Source organism: Ylistrum balloti, unplaced genomic scaffold, assembly GCF_031769215.1.
Source record: "Ylistrum balloti isolate Yb309-2 unplaced genomic scaffold, AGI_CSIRO_Ybal_v1 Utg370910, whole genome shotgun sequence".
Classification (NCBI taxonomy): domain Eukaryota; kingdom Metazoa; phylum Mollusca; class Bivalvia; order Pectinida; family Pectinidae; genus Ylistrum; species Ylistrum balloti.
The window spans coordinates 65,149-84,627 of NW_026782516.1; the positions used below are offsets into that span (position 1 = coordinate 65,149).

The 19,479-nt window shown below is 35.5% G+C and overlaps 1 protein-coding gene across 1 annotated transcript in view; it reads left to right on the forward strand.

Moving 5' to 3' along the window:
• The window catches only part of LOC132559417 (transient receptor potential cation channel subfamily M member 2-like), a 31,730-nt gene extending 12,922 nt beyond the window's left edge, over positions 1-18,808 (forward strand). Inside the window, exons 15-33 of the mRNA XM_060224029.1 lie at positions 120-213; positions 2,361-2,473; positions 2,753-2,893; positions 3,635-3,778; positions 4,578-4,811; positions 5,590-5,764; positions 6,192-6,251; positions 6,918-6,947; positions 8,472-8,580; positions 11,327-11,546; positions 12,052-12,200; positions 13,511-13,650; positions 13,873-13,991; positions 14,711-14,805; positions 15,128-15,331; positions 16,354-16,582; positions 17,153-17,269; positions 18,074-18,370; positions 18,628-18,808. Of these exons, the coding sequence (XP_060080012.1) occupies positions 120-213; positions 2,361-2,473; positions 2,753-2,893; positions 3,635-3,778; positions 4,578-4,811; positions 5,590-5,764; positions 6,192-6,251; positions 6,918-6,947; positions 8,472-8,580; positions 11,327-11,546; positions 12,052-12,200; positions 13,511-13,650; positions 13,873-13,991; positions 14,711-14,805; positions 15,128-15,331; positions 16,354-16,582; positions 17,153-17,269; positions 18,074-18,370; positions 18,628-18,732 (2,775 nt within the window). The 3' untranslated portion in view covers positions 18,733-18,808. The remainder of the gene's footprint in view (positions 1-119; positions 214-2,360; positions 2,474-2,752; positions 2,894-3,634; positions 3,779-4,577; positions 4,812-5,589; positions 5,765-6,191; positions 6,252-6,917; positions 6,948-8,471; positions 8,581-11,326; positions 11,547-12,051; positions 12,201-13,510; positions 13,651-13,872; positions 13,992-14,710; positions 14,806-15,127; positions 15,332-16,353; positions 16,583-17,152; positions 17,270-18,073; positions 18,371-18,627) is intronic.
• Positions 18,809-19,479: the final 671 nt, after the last annotated feature.

Sequence of the window (19,479 nt, forward strand, 5' to 3'; positions counted from 1 at the left end):
AGATGCTTTTTAAGAAGTTATACAACTACTTTAATCAAAATGAAACAAATGTTATATGACAATGAATGAAACAAGCGTGACTTTCAGGTTGATATAAAGTTCTAAGTTTATTTTTCTAGATCTTGGCCAGTGCTTTCTTGATATTTCCGATGTTCCTTTGGATAAACTTTTCTTCTGGATCTCTCAGGAGAGTTAAAGGAATTACAGTAAACGGTAATTATAAGACTTAAGTGTGTCATTATTTCTATTGGCTAGATATTTGACATGTATGATACAGCATACCTGAAATGTAAAACAATGATACAGATCAGTTCAAATGTAATTATTGAAAAGTTGATAGTTATAACCTATTAATTCTTCAGTATTCAGCAGCCATTTTATTTTAGAATTATTGTCACAATGTAATTTTTCTTTCCTTTTTTCCATAATTGGTTGAAGATAATACCATAAGTCTAGTGATTTGAGGTGTACTGTGTCAAAGTTCCAGTTGCATGACCAAGTTTTACAGTAAGATACAGGATTGTATAGTTGATATAATTCTTTGGAAATAACTATATGCAGAAGCACATTGATGATATAAACTAACACAATTCTTTAAATTGAAGGTTAAAGCAATCCTAGATTTTATGATGATACACTAACCTAAGGTTAAATCAAGTTTCCTTAAAGCAAGGTATCTGCCTTACAATTAGAAACATTCAAAATAAAATGGGATTATTGACCAATGTTTTGTGATACCACATCAATTTTATCATGTTCAGGTTGTGACATCACATCGTTTTATCGTGTTCAGGTTGTGACATCACATCGTTTTATCGTGTTCAGGTTGTGACATCACATCAATTTTATCATGTTCAGGTTGTGACACCACATCATTTTATCATGTTCAGGTTGTGACATTACATCAATTTTATCGTGTTTAGGTTGTGACATCACATAAATTTGATCATGTTCAGGTTGTGACATCACATCAATTTTATTGTGTTCAGGTTGTGACATTACATCAATTTTATTGTGTTCAGGTTGTGACATCACATCAATTTTATTATGTTTGGGTTGTGACATCACATCATTTTATCGTGTTCAAGTTGTGACATCACATCAATTTGATCATGTTCAGGTTGTGACATCACATCAATTTTATTGTGTTCAGGTTGTGACATCACATCATTTTATCGTGTTCAGGTTGTGACATCACATCAATTTGATCATGTTCAGGTTGTGACATCACATCAATTTTATTATGTTTGGGTTGTGACATCACATCATTTTATCATGTTCAGGTTGTGACATCACATCATTTTATCGTGTTCAGGTTGTGACATCACATCGTTTTATCGTGTTCAGGTTGTGACATCACATCGTTTTATCGTGTTCAGGTTGTGACATCACATCAATTTTATCATGTTCAGGTTGTGACATCACATCAATTTTATCATGTTCAGGTTGTGACATCACATCAATTTTATCATGCTGAGGTTGTGACATCACATAAATTTTATCATGTTCAGGTTGTGACATCACATCAATTTTATTGTGTTCAGGTTGTGACATCACATCATTTTATCGTGTTCAGGTTGTGACATCACATCAATTTTATCATGTTCAGGTTGTGACATCACATCATTTTATTATGTTTGGGTTGTGACATCACATCAATTTTATTATGTTTGGGTTGTGACATCACATCATTTTATCGTGTTCAGGTTGTGACATCACATCAATTTGATTGTGTTCAGGTTGTGACATCACATCAATTTGATCATGTTCAGGTTGTGACCATCACATCAATTTTATCATCACATCAATTTTATCATGCTGAGGTTGTGACATCACATCAATTTTATCATGTTCAGGTTGTGACATCACATCAATTTTATCATGTTCAGGTTGTGACATCACATCAATTTGATCATGTTCAGGTTGTGACATCACATCAATTTTATTATGTTTGGGTTGTGACATCACATCATTTTATCGTGTTCAGGTTGTGACATCACATCAATTTGATCATGTTCAGGTTGTGACATCACATCAATTTTATTATGTTTGGGTTGTGACATCACATCATTTTATCATGTTCAGGTTGTGACATCACATCAATTTGATCATGTTCAGGTTGTGACATCACATCATTTTATCGTGTTCAAGTTGTGACATCACATCAATTTTATCATGTTTAGGTTGTGACATCACATCATTTTATCAGGTTTGTGTTGTTGATGTTACTGTTTAGATATCGGATTCATTAGAAATATGCTGATGTAGTGACACACTTTTGCCTGATATGAAAGAGAATTATGATTTTATGCAAATTTTCAAGGTCAAGTTTCTAATGTATATATTGCGTATCATTATAGATTCCATTTTGATGGAGGACGAGGAAGAAGATGCAGAGACTGACAGCAATGATGATGATGAAGATGCAGTTTTACCATCATCAAAGTCTATGTTGGAGAATGAACTCAGCAGTGTACTTATAAATTTGTTTGATAAACATATCTTGATATATAACTGTACACTACAGTAATAGTCCATCATAAAAGTGGAATAATCAAACACATAGAAAAGAAATTTTTGTGCTCTTGTAAATGTGACAAATTTAGGCATCAATCTTCGAGTGGGTTTCATTTTCTCCACAAAAGTTACAATATAATGATTTCTTTGTCAAAGAACTCTGAACAGTGAATTCTTTCTGAAAGTGCTGGTTTTCAGGTCTGAAGATTTTACTGTATAATTAAATTTGTTACAGATGAGTAAGACAAAGGGCCTTAAGAATGTGAAAGTAAAGATAAGAAGTGCCATGAAATCTAACAAGAAGCGACACTTTGCCATTTGGAGGCGAATCCAGCTCCTGTGGTCAGCACCAATTACCAAATTCTGGCTGACTCAGGTAGGTCCGACAGATCCAGCTCCTTAGGTCAGCACAAATTACAGAACTCATACTGACCCAGGACAGAGATGTCTATTATACCAGCTGTGAAAAAATGTATACTAGCTCTAGTAGTGTTTAGTAATGTTTTTGTATGGACTGTTTAGTGTACATGAGGTTTGGGGTTGTTTGTGTACTAATCAGGATATGCCTGAGGTCAATAGAAAAGCAGTTAGTGCTCAGCAGTGATTGTGTTATTTGTCAGTTAAAAAGAACAGATCACAAGGCCAAGATTGTTTAGGTGGCATGACTTAATACTGCAGAGACATCTATCACAATCTTGATGCAACACATACTTGTAAATATCATGTAAACTAACATTTAACAGCTTTAGATATATAAAAAGGCTTTGTACTTTGTAATCATTTGTACAAAGTTAACAGATTTCTAATATCTCCTCTCCAGATTCTGTATTTTGTTATCATTCAGGGTTTTCCATAAGAGCCGGTCACAGGCCAATTTGACCACCTACTTTGATAATTTGGCCGCCTACACCAATCCAGTTCCGTAATGATGTTCCGTACACGACTACACGTACACGGCAGGCCAGCCTCCTACTTTCACTACACAGCCTACTACTAACAAAATTATGGAAAACCCTGATCATTATTAAGTTAACAGAATTTTAATTTCTCTTCTTGAAGCTTTGTATATTAATATAATTTGTACAAAGTTAACATATATCCAATATCCCCTCTTCAGGCCCTGTATTTCCTGTACCTGGGATTGTTCTGTCTGGCAGTGCTGTGGCCCACCTGTGGTAATTTGACACTAGATCTTTTAGTGTGGTTGTGGACAGCTGTCATTCTGACTGAGTTGGTCAGGAGAACTTATGTTAAACACCAGGTAACAGTTTTATATTTTCTACTATATATAGACAGTAAATGGTTTAATTGAATTCAGCCATACATGCCTTATGTCCTTACTATTCATTATAAAGTATTTATCTGGTTTCAATGAATTATAGCTGTTGTGTTTTGTTTTTGATAACCACTCTGTTCTCTGTATAAATTTCACATCCTATTAACATCTCAGTAACCACTGAATAGACTTTGATTTGAACAAACTCTGCGAAAAAATGTTTCAAGAAAAAGAATTCAAAGTTCTTAAAATGAGGGACCTGACTCTCTAGGCTTATGAAGTCCAAAAGTGGGTTTTTCCCCCGGGTACTCTGGTTTCCTCCCACAATAATACTCCTTGCGCGCATACATCCAGGCCAACAAGAGTGATTAGTATAAGTTGACATAACTTGTTTTGCAATTGTTGGAAAATAAATAAAGTATATATAGTCCAAAAGAACGGGACCTTCACATCACTAATATTTTTTAAACAATATATCTGCAGCTGTAGAAATTACATAACTAAATGAAGTTTACTGTAGATACATTAATATTAAGTACAAGGTAAGGAAGTAATGTTCTGTGAAAGTTCTGGGGATCCCCATATGGTCTTGGAGAAGCCTATTTCTACCATATTTATAGACAAGATGCTTTGTCTATGTGGCATGCCATTGTTTTAGACATTTAAAATTTTCTGATGGTGAAATGGAGGACTTCTCTCCTCTCCCCTGCCCCTCCTCCCCCTTCACCCCCAGCCTACGAAACTTGTATTAAAGATTCACTTGCTACATTTTTATGATTCACAGAAATACAAAACAGTTTCCCTGTTTGGCCAGTGTGCAGAGATTTGCTTCATTTTGATATTCCTCGTTCTTTACCTTTTCCTACGAATTATACCCCATTGGTTTGTGTATGCCAACATCAATGCAGCCAAGACGGTGTTAAGTGTGGGACTGATCTATTCCTTCTATCGTCTGTTGGGTACCTATCTCCTTATCAGTCCAACCTTGGGGCCAATGTTGGTACGGATGTCTCGAATGGTAAGTCATGTTATGGATTATAGTGTGAAGCTAAATTTAGCTGGAAAGATTTCAGATTAAAGTAGATCAGGTTGTCAGATTTTTAAGTTGCTTTTAAACATGTGGAAGATATTTGATAAAAAAATATTAAAAAGCATAGTTTTAAAATTGAATGAATGATATTGCAGTGATCAAGCTAATATTCAAGTTCTGTCTGCAGAGTATAAACTTAAATTTGGCAAATTATTAAAGGAAAACCTGAGACAAGCATGAGGTCAATGTGGCATAGAACTGAAAGTAAACCCTGTAACTCAGCTGACAAGTAGACCTCCTCTGATAGAGTCAGGGATTAGGTATCACGCTGACGCTCAACCAAATGAGCTAATGAGAAATTCTCTCTAACCGAGTGGTATATTGCGGCTAGTATTTTACCATGGTTACAGTAGTATAATCTTTTACCTGTCCAGGTGCTCTGCAGAGATATATTTTTTCTCGTTCTTTTACAACTGTGAGATCAGAATTTCTGTTATCCAAGTACATTTTACAGTTTTCTAGCATAGATAAAGTAAAGTAGAGTTTTCTGACAACTGAGACAAACAGTGTGAAAAATGTTACTTTTACATAAATTAGAATTTCCCTTACACAACCTTCAAGGTTCAGTTGATCATTTGCTTTTAAAATCAGGAGTGATAAATATTTTATCGAAATTGTTATTTATTTCAGTTATTTTGAATATCATTATTTTCATTCCATACTATATTTTGCATATTATGTGCTGTTTTGTTGTTTGTTTTCACAGGTGAAGCATGACTTTGTGGCTTTTATACGTATGTTCTTGATCTTTCTAATCTCTGGGGGCGTGACTATACAGGCTGTTCTCTACCCAAACTACCCAATGGGCATCAACCTGATCAAGAGAGTTCTCACACGCCCACTGTTTGCCATGTTTCTTACCAAGATTGATGATTTGGATGGTAAATAACTAAGAGCCAATCATTTCTTTTAATTTGAAAAGAATTCTCATGTTAACAAACAAATTAATGGATGGGATTTTAGCAAAGATCTTTTTATCAGGAGCTGTGTGTAGAATGACCATTGCAGCAACACAATAAAGTTTCAGAGATTTGTACGCAGAAGAAGCTTGTCCATATCATATATCACTAATCCAACTGCTTCTGAATTCACAACCTTTTATAAACAATTCATTTTACTGCAGTTTTCTCAAACTTGATTGACACTGTTGTATCAATCTGAATGTAATTTATTTTAATGAGTCTCATATTTTTGTGACCTGTTTGGGTTATTACCAGATAGCTATCATGTAGAACTAGTGTTTTTATAAACATCAAATAATCAATTTTCTGTGGATATATGTTAATATGGTATTCATTGATGTTTTAGGTTCTCCTGCCTGTAATGCATACACCAATGCAAATATGTCTGCTCATTACTGTTTGGCAGGTAAGTCCCAGAGACAAAGCCCATCCTGCCCCTTGCAATCTTGTCTTTGAGTTACAAGGTCCCAGGGTGTTGCCTGCCTCTGAATACCTTATCTTTGGGTTACATCATTATGGTAGTCCTGGCCTCGGCCCTCGTCACTGCAGATTGAGTTGATGGATGAAACCATTGAAAAAAAATAGTCAAGTTTTTTATCTCAAATATAGTACAATGTACTAGTATTGTGCTATTGACCCTGGGATCTAACCTTGCCTCTGGAGACAAATGGCATGGAAATTAACATTTATTGGAAAGACAGTAAGATTGCCACCCCAAAATCAGACACAATTTGGGATTAATGAATATGCAAGGAACACCCATTATACTTTTAGAATTTACCCCTTCGTGTGGCACACCCTTAGAGATTAAACAACTTGTTTTTCTTGAAAAAGATAAACACAATCATGTTAATCCTTATTATAGTCTCAACCGGGTAAACTTGAAATATTACCTTTGTTGACACCTCATCATTTTGTCATGCTTGCTTTAAAATTCATGATAGTGATACAGGCCCATTCGGCCTCTTGGTTCATTTTAGTCAATTCTTTTACACATGTTTATACATATATATGGTATGTACATATATCCCTTTGTCATTGTCAGGTAACATGACATTAATGTTCATTTCAGATCCACCTCGACCTGAACCTCAACTTCCTGGTAATTATTGAATAAATCCAAGATGTTTTAAAGAATTGAATCTTAAATTCTTAAAACATATTAATATATATAAACATGCAAACAGCGTTTACTTCTCTAAGTGGCTGTTTTTGATGGCAGTGTTCAAGGCTCTTTTTCTTGTTCAGCTATTCAGTTATTTGTTTAAAATAAAACATGTATAGATTTAATCCTAATATTCAATTCTCATCATTATTTGAATGAAAGGATTGTTTTGATGCATGTTGGTAGATGAATTAGATCTATTTGTGATAGAAGCAGAATGATATACAGTAGTTTGTCATTATTAATTTCTGTGGGTATTTCTTTATTTTTTTATGTTCAGTTCTTAACAACTTGTCAATTTGAACTTCATACACCTGTAGATGACATTATTCAGTGCTCAGTAGAAAGTGTAGGGGATACCTGATCATGACTAGACCTCACACTTAATCTGTTGTATCCAGTGTTTTGTAGAAGTGCAGGGATACCTGACTGTGACTAGACCTCACACTTAGTCTGTTGTATCCTGTATTCTGTAGAAAGTGTAGGGATACCTGACTGTGACTAGACCTCACACTTAGTCTGTTATATCCTGTATTCTGTAGAAAGTGTAGGGATACCTGACTGTGACTAGACCTCACACTTAGTCTGTTGTATCCAGTGTTCTGTAGAAAGTGTAGGGATACCTGACTGTGACTAGACCTCACACTTAGTCTGTTGTATCCAGTGTTCTGTAGAAAGTGTAGGGATACCTGACTGTGACTAGACCTCACACTTAGTCTGTTGTATCCAGTGTTCTGTAGAAAGTGTAGGGGATACCTGACTGTGACTAGACCTCACACTTAGTCTGTTGTATCCAGTGTTCTGTAGAAAGTGTTGGGATACCTGTCTGTGACTATTCCTCACACTTAATCTGTTGTATTCAGTGCTCTGTAGAAAGTGTAGGGATACCTGACTGTGACTAGACCTCACACTTAGTCTGTTGTATCCAGTGCTCTGTAGAAAGTGTAGGGGATACCTGACTGTGACTAGACCTCACACTTAGTCTGTTGTATCCAGTGTTCTGTAGAAAGTGTTGGGATACCTGTCTGTGACTATTCCTCACACTTAATCTGTTGTATTCAGTGCTCTGTAGAAAGTGTAGGGATACCTGACTGTGACTATTCCTCACACTTAGTCTGTTGTATTCAGTGCTCTGTAGAAAGTGTAGGGATTGTGTGACTAGACCTCACACAGTCTGTTGTATCCAGTGCTCTGTAGAAAGTGTAGGGGATACCTGACTGTGACTAGACCTCACACTTAGTCTGTTGTATCCAGTGTTCTGTAGAAAGTGTTGGGATACCTGTCTGTGAATATTCCTCACACTTAATCTGTTGTATTCAGTGCTCTGTAGAAAGTGTAGGGATACCTGACTGTGACTATTCCTCACACTTAGTCTGTTGTATTCAGTGCTCTGTAGAAAGTGTAGGGATACCTGACTGTGACTAGTCCCCACACTAGTTTCTGTTGTAATCTATATTTTAGATGACATTATCCAGTGCTCCGTAGAAAGTGTCGGGGGATACCTGATTGTGATCCAGTACCTCCTCATCTGTAAGCTTGTTCTAGTAACACTCCTGTTTGCTATGTTTGCGTGAGTATTCTCAAACAATTGCAAATCCTTTTTCAATTAAATGTCAATAACAAGGCCCCTATACAATTACTCCTTGTGATAATGAACAGTTTTTACTTCAGAATTTGTGTTATAATTTTCTGCTTAGTTTAATTTCTTATACCCCAACCATGTTATGGTGGGTGTATTTTAGTTACATATGTCTCTGTCTTGTCATCTCATGTCACATGCTGTTCCAAATTAATGTCATTTCTTCAAAACCTGAACATGAGATTTGTTTCATGTTTATTCCATAGTATCAGAACACCAAACTCTACACCCTGTGATATTAAAATGGTAATCAGTCAAGGTTAAATGGATCAAAGGTCAGAAAACGTTGACAATTAGCACATACATTTGTATATGCATGGAAGTGGGAGCATTTATGTCTTAGAATCATATTAAGTTTTTCTCACATTGTTTCATTTCATATTTTTAGTCAGAGATTTAATTCTAATCAGCTGTTATGTAATTTCTGGTGTTGGGCAGGTGAGCTTAAACCCTTGCTGATGTAGTGGCATATCTGGCCTGAAATATGCTTGAATGAAACACTACAAAATTGATTCAAATGAATGAATGTTTAATTGGCCCACTTTCAATATTACTGTGGTCACATGTATTGAAAAAAAAACATGTTTTTCTCAATATGCATAAGGCTTAGGTGATGATATTTCATATGTTGAATGAATGACCTTGCCCCACTTTAAAAATTACAGGGGTGAAATTTGTCAAAATCATTCAACAGCCTTTTTTCAATTACCAAAGGCACAAGTTCACAGTTTTTGTTTGGTGACCTGCTTGGGAAATTGGCTGTCAAATATTCAATTTATAAACCAACAATTATTTTTTGAGCTTCAGAAAAGACAAGTTACACAGATCAGGTTCTTAAAAAATAAATTTTCACTTTTCCTTTCATAATTATTTCTGATTGTCATTAACTCACTGCAACTCTGCTACATAGGTACTTACTTAACTTACTTTATTTGGCAATCTGCTAATATTGTATGAGATTGCTGTTGTTATTAGGGGTATAAGCACCACAAGTTGACGGGTAATTTACATAATCAGTGCATTACATAATGTCACATTTTTTTCTCTCTAAACTGTTGGAATTATGTTCATACTAAATGTGCTAAGGAACTAAAAGCAGTTGAGTTTTGAATTACATAATTTCTTTTTCAAGGATTGTGCTTTCATGGTTGTAAGTAAAAAAAATGTGTCCCGCTGTATATAGCATACTAGATTGGTCAAAACATTGAATGATGAAATCCATGGTCTTAGTGCATTGCATATGTATATCAATATCATATTATACAAAAGCATATTAAAATAGCCTAGCTATACAAATTTGAAACTTTTTTGTTTTCACAATATTGTTCATAGTTGTTTTCACCAACATCGAATATAAGGTTGCTTTCCACTTAATGAATGCTTAGTTTTTATAATGATACAAGAAGTTGTACATTGTAGTCTATTTATAGGTCTGTGTATAAATTTCATTTTTTTTATTTTATATTTAGTGATTTCGTTTTAAGTAGTCATTTGATGTCCTATATTTATTAGTATTGTTGTATAGCAAATGTGTTTGGCTCTATAGTAACAAATATAATCTATCAACAGTGTGTAATGTAGACAGATAAATTCCAACACACTGTTAAAATTTTTTGAAGTGCTTTGAGTCTGTCTATTCCACAATGACTTAATGATTTTTGACCAGTGCTATTGATTTTACATTTTAGACATTTTCAGAATTAGCTTTCATGGCTAGATACATGTTGGCTAGTAGAGATATATTCTTTTTTATTGGCGGGGGTTGCACATAGTGCAAATCCGGGTTATAGTATGGTGAATGTCGAGCGGGCGGGGTACCAGTTTTGTAGAATCAACTTCTTCTAGAGTTTTTAATGTAGAAGCTTGAAACGTTTTAGGATGTTTATATATATGTTGGAGATGTGCACCTCCTATTATGAATTCATTTCGGACATTTTTCTGGATTTTCTGGGCTTTGGAACTTAGTTATTGTCCGCAGTTTGGCAAGGAAAAGGGGTACCAGTTTTGTAGAATCAACTCCTCCTAGAGTTTAAATTTAGAAGACTGAAACTTTGTAGGATGTTTATATATATGTTGAATATGTGCACCTATTAATTTAGGATTCAATCTGGACATTTTTCTTGATTTTCCGGGCTTTGGAACTTAGTCATTTTCCACAGTCTTGTGTGGAAAATCCAAGATGGCAGCTTTTGCCTCTCAATGGTCGAGATGTTGTTTTGAGCGCGATAGCCTCTCATAGACTGAAACGTTGTTTTGAGCATGATATATAACATTGCACTCATCCCACAACCCGGCCAATTATGGCTTTGCCCCATTTTTGTAAGATGACAAATCCAGCTCTGGGGTTTTTGAGATCTCGAATTCACTGGATGTCATGATATAGATAATGTTACATACCATGTCACTCAATGGTGCAAAAGCATTTTAATGAAGACTTAGACCTTCTTGTGTAATTTTAGCTCAATACATTCACACATTTTTGCCATTTTTGGTTTAAAGTACCTTTATGACTGAAATTCTTTTGACAGGATATGCTGTATAAAATTCTTTATTAAGGTTTAAATTTTAATAAAAGGTGAAAATTGCTGGGAACCAGACCTAGTAGGTAATTCTATATTTTCAGATATGATTGATATTTTGCATTTTAAAGGTCACCTAGAGTATGTTTCTTTGATAGCCTTACAATAACTAAGGTGGATAAAGAGGCTGGTGAGATTTGGAAGTATCAGCGGTATGCACTGATTATAGACTTCGAGGAACGACTGTGTCTACCCCCTCCGTTCACTCTGATTAGTTACGTCACCATGCTCCTAGTCTTCTTCTACAATCAAGTGTTTGTCTGTCAAAAGGGCTGTCGGTGCTGCTATTGCTGCAAAAGACAGGATAAGGTAAAAACTGTAATTTTAATGATGATACATGTACATGATATTAGAATGTTCCATCTCAGTGTTAGACATATATATCTCAACCTGAAGGAAAGTTTTCAGAGCCTTGTGTCTAAACTTTTAAATATTATCTCGAGGGTTGAGGTATTATGGTGTACATTACACAGATGTGACTATTTTTTTTTCTCTCCAGCTTTCCAAATGTTGTATGATTCAAGTTCTTTCGAGAAACTGATTACATCATGTAGTTAAAAATGAAAAAAGAATTTGCGTCAAAATTGATTACTATGCTCCACTACAACATGGTTACACTAAATAAAGTGATGACGTCTGTCTTGTGGTTTGTGATGTTTTAAAGATGAAAGTCTGCTGGTGTTGTCTTTTCCTGCGAGCTTAATTTGGTAAAGCTTACTTAATTAGCTACACGTTCATTTAAATCTTATGCCTTTGATTAAACACTTTTTAGAGCTATTTATTGGAACTTTTATGATTGTGTGATTCTTTTTCATAATTACAGAAAAAAAATACTGAGAAGATGATCCACAAAGTTCAGAGGATTAAACAGTCGCAGGATTATAATTACTGGCAGAAGTGTGCTTCAGAATACATTACCACCCAGGAAAACGAGCTGGAAAAGAATGCTGTTGTGAACAAACAGACAGAAGTGTATGTACTCTAATGTTCCTCTACTTCACTTACTGTTTAAGTAAAGGTATATTGGTGGTTGGTTGGTGCAGTGGTAACACACTGGCCTTTCACTTAGACATCTGGGGTTCAATTTCTCAGGAAATGGTAATTGGATCATCAATCAAATCACATGGATTTTCCTTTGGTATATAAGTTTCTTCCCACAGTAAAACCCCTTGTGGACTTCCATCCAGGCCAACAATGCTGATTAATATAAGCTGGTTAATTGTTTTAATCCTTGCTTTTGCATTTATTAGCTGTTTTTAGTCTAGGAGCAGAAATAATCTAAAACATACTTGCCCTCAAGTTCTTCCACCGAGACAATCAAACAAGAGTTGGGCAGACCTTGTTACAGAAAACATTGACAATGTCACAATGCACATCCCCTGACAGGAATTATTGCTTTCACAAAGTTTTCAAATATAAATGAGAGAACATAAATGAAAGTGAATTTTAAGAAATGTAATATTTCTAGTTAAAATCATATCTCTTTGGTGAGTAACATTATTGTAGTATGGGTTTACAGAATATAGCAAGTTTCTGGATTCTCTGGACTAGCAAATGCCATTTCCCTCATATCTATACTTTAAATGTATGATGTATGTATCCATTGTAATGAAAAGAGTTTAATACAGTGGCAAGTTTCAATAGTTTGTGCTTTGGAACAACTTCAAATGTTTTATATATATATGTCAAGAGGACAAGAGGAAAGTGAAACAACTGGGTTGGATATAGACCATCAAATGACAGAAAAATCGAGTAAAAATACTTTAAGTTGTTATTGTCCTTACATAAGGGGGTGGGGTTATATAGTAATCACTTTGTGCTTCAATGATGATCGTGTGTATTAGATAACCCATGATCCCATAGACAGATTTAGTTCATATTTTCACCAGTATCATCCCACCAAGGTCTATACCTGTTAGATTTGTCAGTCAAGGTCAAAGGTTGAGTCAGCAAAGCCAAAGGTGGATGACCACTTATGAAATAAAAAGCTTTTGTTTATGATAATAAGATGATAGGATGGGGGTTTGTTTACGTGAGCCACTGTTACAATATACAACAAAAATTTAAGATACACTGTCTACTGACCAAGTGAAAAACTGTTTAATTTACAACTGAGCTAGAAATAAATATAAACAATTCAGTTAATTTTTTTTAAATATCTAGTTTTTCGATAGTGTTACAGCTGTACAATTACTTTTAAGGTATCAAAACATATCCAGGTATCTATATTCCAATATAAAAGCATTCTGTGTTTAAAGTCTTCTTTTTCTTAATGATTTCAGCATCAACTCACTTCAAGAGGATATGAATTTTCAAAAGAAGAATATGCGTCTCCTGAACAACAGAATTGTGGAGTTAGAGAAAATAATGCTGTCTAGTCGTATGTACCTGGAGAACATCTACCATAAACTGGACAAGACAGGTATTCATAGATCAGTATATTCTACTGTAGGGCAACTATATGTAGCCATGTATGATAAACTGAAATATGTTTGTTACAGCATCTTTTCTGTCATATGTCTATAACCAATGCATATGAGAATGTTATGCAGAATTTGATTTCTGCTGGAACAAGAATACAATGTCATGGTCAATACACATTGGTCTGATGAAAGGAATCTTACTAGTTCTGTGTTATTTACAGATGTGTTTGGTGTGGCTAATACAAAAGGACAGATCATCCATATAACAGCCAGGCAGTCCCCCTACCCTGGCACACGTATTGCACGCTTTCCTGTTTTTGACAAATATGTTCCATGGGAGGTCAGTACAGTATACATGTATAAGGAAATTATCAATTTTAAGTACATATCTATTAAATCAAGTATATCAACTGTGACATTCATCTATCTTTCATATACAGTCTGTCAATATCTACTTGAAAAAGATTTCTTCTTGTCATGGATTGCAGGGTCATTATATGGTCAAGTGAATTACCTGTTGTAAGTAAGGTGACAATGGTGACCCATCATTTATGGCAAGCATATTTTCATAATAATAAAACAAGGGAGTCTAAATTCTTAGTTTTAAAACCTTAAATTGTATGCATATTGAATTATACAATTGCTGAGGACCTAATCTTTTCGTGTTTCTTAAAATTTCCTAAATTTACTGTATATCTTGTAATTTTTCATGTTTAAGGAATTAAAATTCCATGATCTGGATGTAAAATAACATCTAAAGCAGATGTCTCATTATTTCATGGATTAATTTTTTGTGATTACATTTATGTACTGCCAAACATCAAAAATATCATCCTGGCATAAATAACAGGCTTTACTGTAAGTTCAGGAGGTTATGTGTTAAACCAGAATAAGGATATACCTACTGTAGATTTAACTTACACACATAACAAGTACAAACATTTATACAGTCAGCAACTGGGGATATTCCCACCCTGTCATTGGTCTAGTTTGTAAATTTACCGATGTTGAAAGTAGATTCAACATACACTTCTACAAGGGAATACTTTCTCTTTTTAGCAAGTTTATGATGTGTATGACCCAAAAATTTACACTAAGCCAAAGGATCAGTTCTGTGAGGATGAAATGGTATTTGTGGATGAGGACCTAATTCAGTAAGTGTAATTCTGTTGATCTAGCAGGTTTGAAGATATTTATAGATTGATATTAAAATGCTTCAAGATTATTATCAAGCTAGACTTATTAACAGAATGCAGTATTATTGATAGTACTTACCTCAATGCACAAGTAGCAGATGATTTACAAAATTAAAGATAGAGAAAAATCTAGATTTTTCAAGTTCCATAAGATGCTATTTCCCCACTTATCGATCATTTTCATCAGTACTACATAGGGGGTACATATATAAAAAAAACAGGTCTGCCAGTTCCAGATTTCAGATTTCCTTATGTGTGATACACTGTGTTGACACAACAGGTTAAAGAAATTACAAGAGGAGCGAGACAGGATGACAGAGGAGGAAAAGGAGGCCTTACCTCCCTTGGTAAAGTTTACAGCTAAGTGGAATGCAGTGGTGACTTATAGACAAGAGTCTCATACACGTGCCATTGACAGAAGATCTTGGATTTCCTTTGATAACCAGCCACATCGTTATAGCTTGGACCCAATGGAAATACCAATGTAATGTTTAGTGTTCCCATCTCGAAATAATAGAGAAAAAAAAATTATTGTTATTTAGAATTGTTTGATGCGTACAGGTTGTTTAGGTGTGTGTTTTAGGGGCCAGGGAAGGTGTGTGTTTGAGGGGCCAGGGAAGGTGTGTGTTCGAGGGGACAGTGATGGTGTGTGTTTTAAGTGCCAGGGATGGTGGGTGTTTTAGGGGACAGGGAAGGTATGTGTTTGAGGGGATAGTGATGGTTTGTGTTTTAGGGGCCAGGGATGGTGTGTGTTTTAGGGGTCAGGGATGGTGTGTGTTTTAGGGGCCAGGGATGGTTTGTGTTTGAGGGGATAGTAATGGTGTGTGTTTTAGGGGACAGGGAAGGTGTGTGTTTGAGGGGAGAGTGATGGTGTGTGTTTAAGGGGACAGGTAAGGTATGTGTTTGAGGGGACAGGTAAGGTGTGTGTTTGAGGGACAGTGATGGTGTGTGTTTGAGGGGACAGGGAAGGTGTGTGTTTGAGAGAACAGGGAAGGTGTGTGTTTGAGGAGACAGGGAAGGTGTATGTTTGAGAGGAGACAGGGACAGGGAAGGTGTGTGTTTTAGGGGCCAGGGATGGTGTGTGTTTTAGGAGACAGGGAAGGTGTGTGTTTGAGAGGAGACAGGGAAGGCGTGTGTTTGAGGAGACAGGGAAGGTGTGTGTTTGAGGGGACAGGTAAGGTGTGTGTTTTAGGGGACAGGGAAGGTGTGTGTTTGAGGAGACAGGGAAGGTGTGTGTTTGAGGAGACAGGCAAGGCTCGTGTTTGAGGAGACAGGGAAGGTGTGTGTTTGAGAGGAGACAGGGACAGGGAAGATAATGTCCTCTCGATGTTGTAGTTTGAGATAAACTTAGTTGACTTATGTGTCTATTGTTACTACATAGCTATTACTTATGTTAAATTCATACTCAATTTAAGTTGTTTCATGAAGGGACTTCATGCATTTATACAAAAGTAAAATATGTAATATAATAATTGGTGTGTGCATTTTATCTACTTGTTTATACAGTAATTCTATGGGGAGAACTGGTCTGAGAGGCCGTGGTGTGTTATGGCGCTGGGGCCCTAACCATGTAATCAAGGCAGTCTGCACCAGATGGCGTCACAAGTACAGTGATAATGATGCACAGACTGGTTTCCTGTATGTCGAGGGTAAACGTGTTCTTGAATTCATTGCCATCAAAAAGCTTGGGGATGAAGTAACTGTAGATTCTGGATCCACTTACGGTCTACCAGGGGTAAGTATCAGTTACATGATTGCCTGTAGCTAGCACCCCTGTCAGAGTTGTTGATTATTGACAACAGTAATACTATAATATAGGTACAATGTATAAAATACTTCATTACAAAATCTTCCAAGCATTATGCATCCTTGTAAAAGTTTAAATTGAGGAATTTTTCTTATGAAGGAAGTCCTACATGGACGTATCTCTCCCAACAGTATGTTTCCTTGTGTGTTTTGTGACTTTCATGATGGTCTCTTTTAAGGGAGACCTACACGGACATATCTCTCCCTATAGTATGTGTCCTTGTGTGTTCTGTGACTGTGTTGATGGTCTCTGTTTTAGGGAGCCCTACATGGACATATCTCTCCCTATAGTATGATTCCTTTTGTGTTCTGTGACTAAGTTGATGGTCTCTGTTTTAAGGAGACCAAAACAGACATATCTCTCCCCACAGTATGTGTCCTTGTGTGTTCTGTGACTGTGTTGATGGTCTCTGTTTTAGGGAGCCCTACACAGACATATATCTCCCTACAGTATGTGTCCTTGTGTGTTCTGTGACTGTACTGATGATCTCTGTTTTAGGGAGCCCTACATGGACATATCTCTCCCTATAGTATGCAGTGTCAGGCATTTATGAAGGATGTACTAATGGAGGACCAAGAACCCAAAAATAACCTGGACCAGTCAGACATGATTCAGGTATTCTGTTGTAGCTCTCCCATCATTGGTGCCTTACATCACAGATTTGGCATCCCATGTTAATCACAGTATTTGTGTTTTATTTCCAGATATCATTCAAATTCTGAAATCGCAAACTAGCTGAAATGGCACCGATGAATTTAATGTTTCTAAAAATAAATTGAGAGGGTATGATCTTAAATATAAGATATACATCTGGATACCTGGGTGATCACTACAATGTAGCTTGTTGCAGTAGCTCACAGTATCTGATAGTAATACTAGCTCCAATCTCACCCATAATTTAATTCAATTTTGAAAGGTCTTTGATCTTTGAAATACCTCATTACATTTCCACAAGTTTGCCTCATAAATCTTTCAACACATACATACTTGAGAACTAATGTATAATTCCAGTCGCAGAATTCTATACAATTTTGAATTTAGGTCACTATACCCACAAATTATTATCTCTGATAATTAATTCCAAACATTATCAAACAATCTGATCATAGTTCCATTTCCTGTGTCATTCTGTTAATGAATGGGAAGCATACAGATCAAACTGAATTTTGATATGATCTGAGAACCATTAATACACACGGATAAGATATGAACAAAGGAATCAATAATTTACTAAATTAATTTTGATTGAAGAAGTAAAAAAAAATGCAAAATCAAGTACATGAAATGTATCATTCAATGCTCTTGCCTCCATTTCCTCATTGCGCCATCTGGGGGGCATGAAATGTCTTTAAAAACAACAGTAAACATAGGTTTAATGAGATTAAGCTTGCGGTACAATTGCCCAAACTTTATTTGCAGTATTTTGCTCAGTTTTCGGCTAATGTGATTACCCCTGTCCGAACACCTGTCACACAACTGCCTAGCCCTGTATCCAGCGCCACCCAGCTGTCCTCCATCCAGCCCTTCCTGACTCGTACTAACTCCAGGACAAGTTTACGTACACACGGGGAAGGGGACAATTCAGGCTATAGTGCATGCCTGTTATACAAAGGCTATGTAGATGATCCCCGTAACACTGACAATGCATGGGTGGAGGCTGAGGTGTGGAACTTCCATTATGATGGTGGAGACACTTTTGACATCAGAATTCCTGAGGTAGGTACTTTTGTTTGACAAGAAGAAGGAAAATTTTTAAATTTTTTTTTTCAATGCTTTATTATAGTTTCTTTTAAATCAGAAGACAATTTTAATCTATTTATTTCCATTTTTCCTAAATAGTTTTATACAATAAAATAGTTAAGAGATAGAAAAATTTTCTTACTCCTAATTAATAAATCATATTAATTGTAAAACTATTATTTTTTAGAAGAAAAAACAATGCGTTAATGATATGACTATTTATTTTGTTACAGGATAGTTCACCAACTTGGAAGGAAGTTTCACCCAATGTGAAGATTTTTGGAAATGAAGGTGTCATTGTACAAGAGGCTGCCAAAATCCATGATGCATATCATTAACACAGGATATGTGTAGAATGTAGCCCCTTTTAATGTCTGTGTTGAAGTATTTAGCACTGCCTCAGCTAACTGAAACTTGGTAGTACAAATGCTGATCGTGCTGTGTGATTGTCATAGAATTATATCATACAAAGTAGTTCCAGACAAAACGCTAAGAAATTTCACATTGGTACTTATATGGTTCTCTAAATAACTTTGTCAAGAATTGTGCATAGTAATTAACACTACATAGATATGAGAATTAGATGAAAGCATGACAGTCTTAGTTAATGAAAGTCACATTTATTTTACTTTACAAATATTTACAAGGTCAAAGCTTTAATAAATTTGTACTTACAAAATGTACTACAAGCCGGGATAGTAACCTAAATCTTAATGTCAGCTTTATCAGGAATTCTTTTTAAACACTGTCTCCTTTTTTAAAATGCCTCTGCTTTAATCATTCATATCACATTAATTGAATCTGTTATACAAAAAATTGAAGTAACTAAAAAGACCTACAATGTACCAGGAATGAGATTTAGTGGATATAACGATTTGGCTGAAAGCATTGATGTTTAAAGGGCTCTGATATAAAGAGCTGACAATTATGTCATTATTTTGAAATATTAATGTGGTAAGTTTTCCATCAATATTGTTAAATAAAGAAGCGTTTAGATGTCACAGAAGTGTCAGTCCCTTACATAGTGATCAGATGATTGTTGCTTCATTTTTCCAAGAAAAAAAAAAGCTTTAGATATGCTTGCA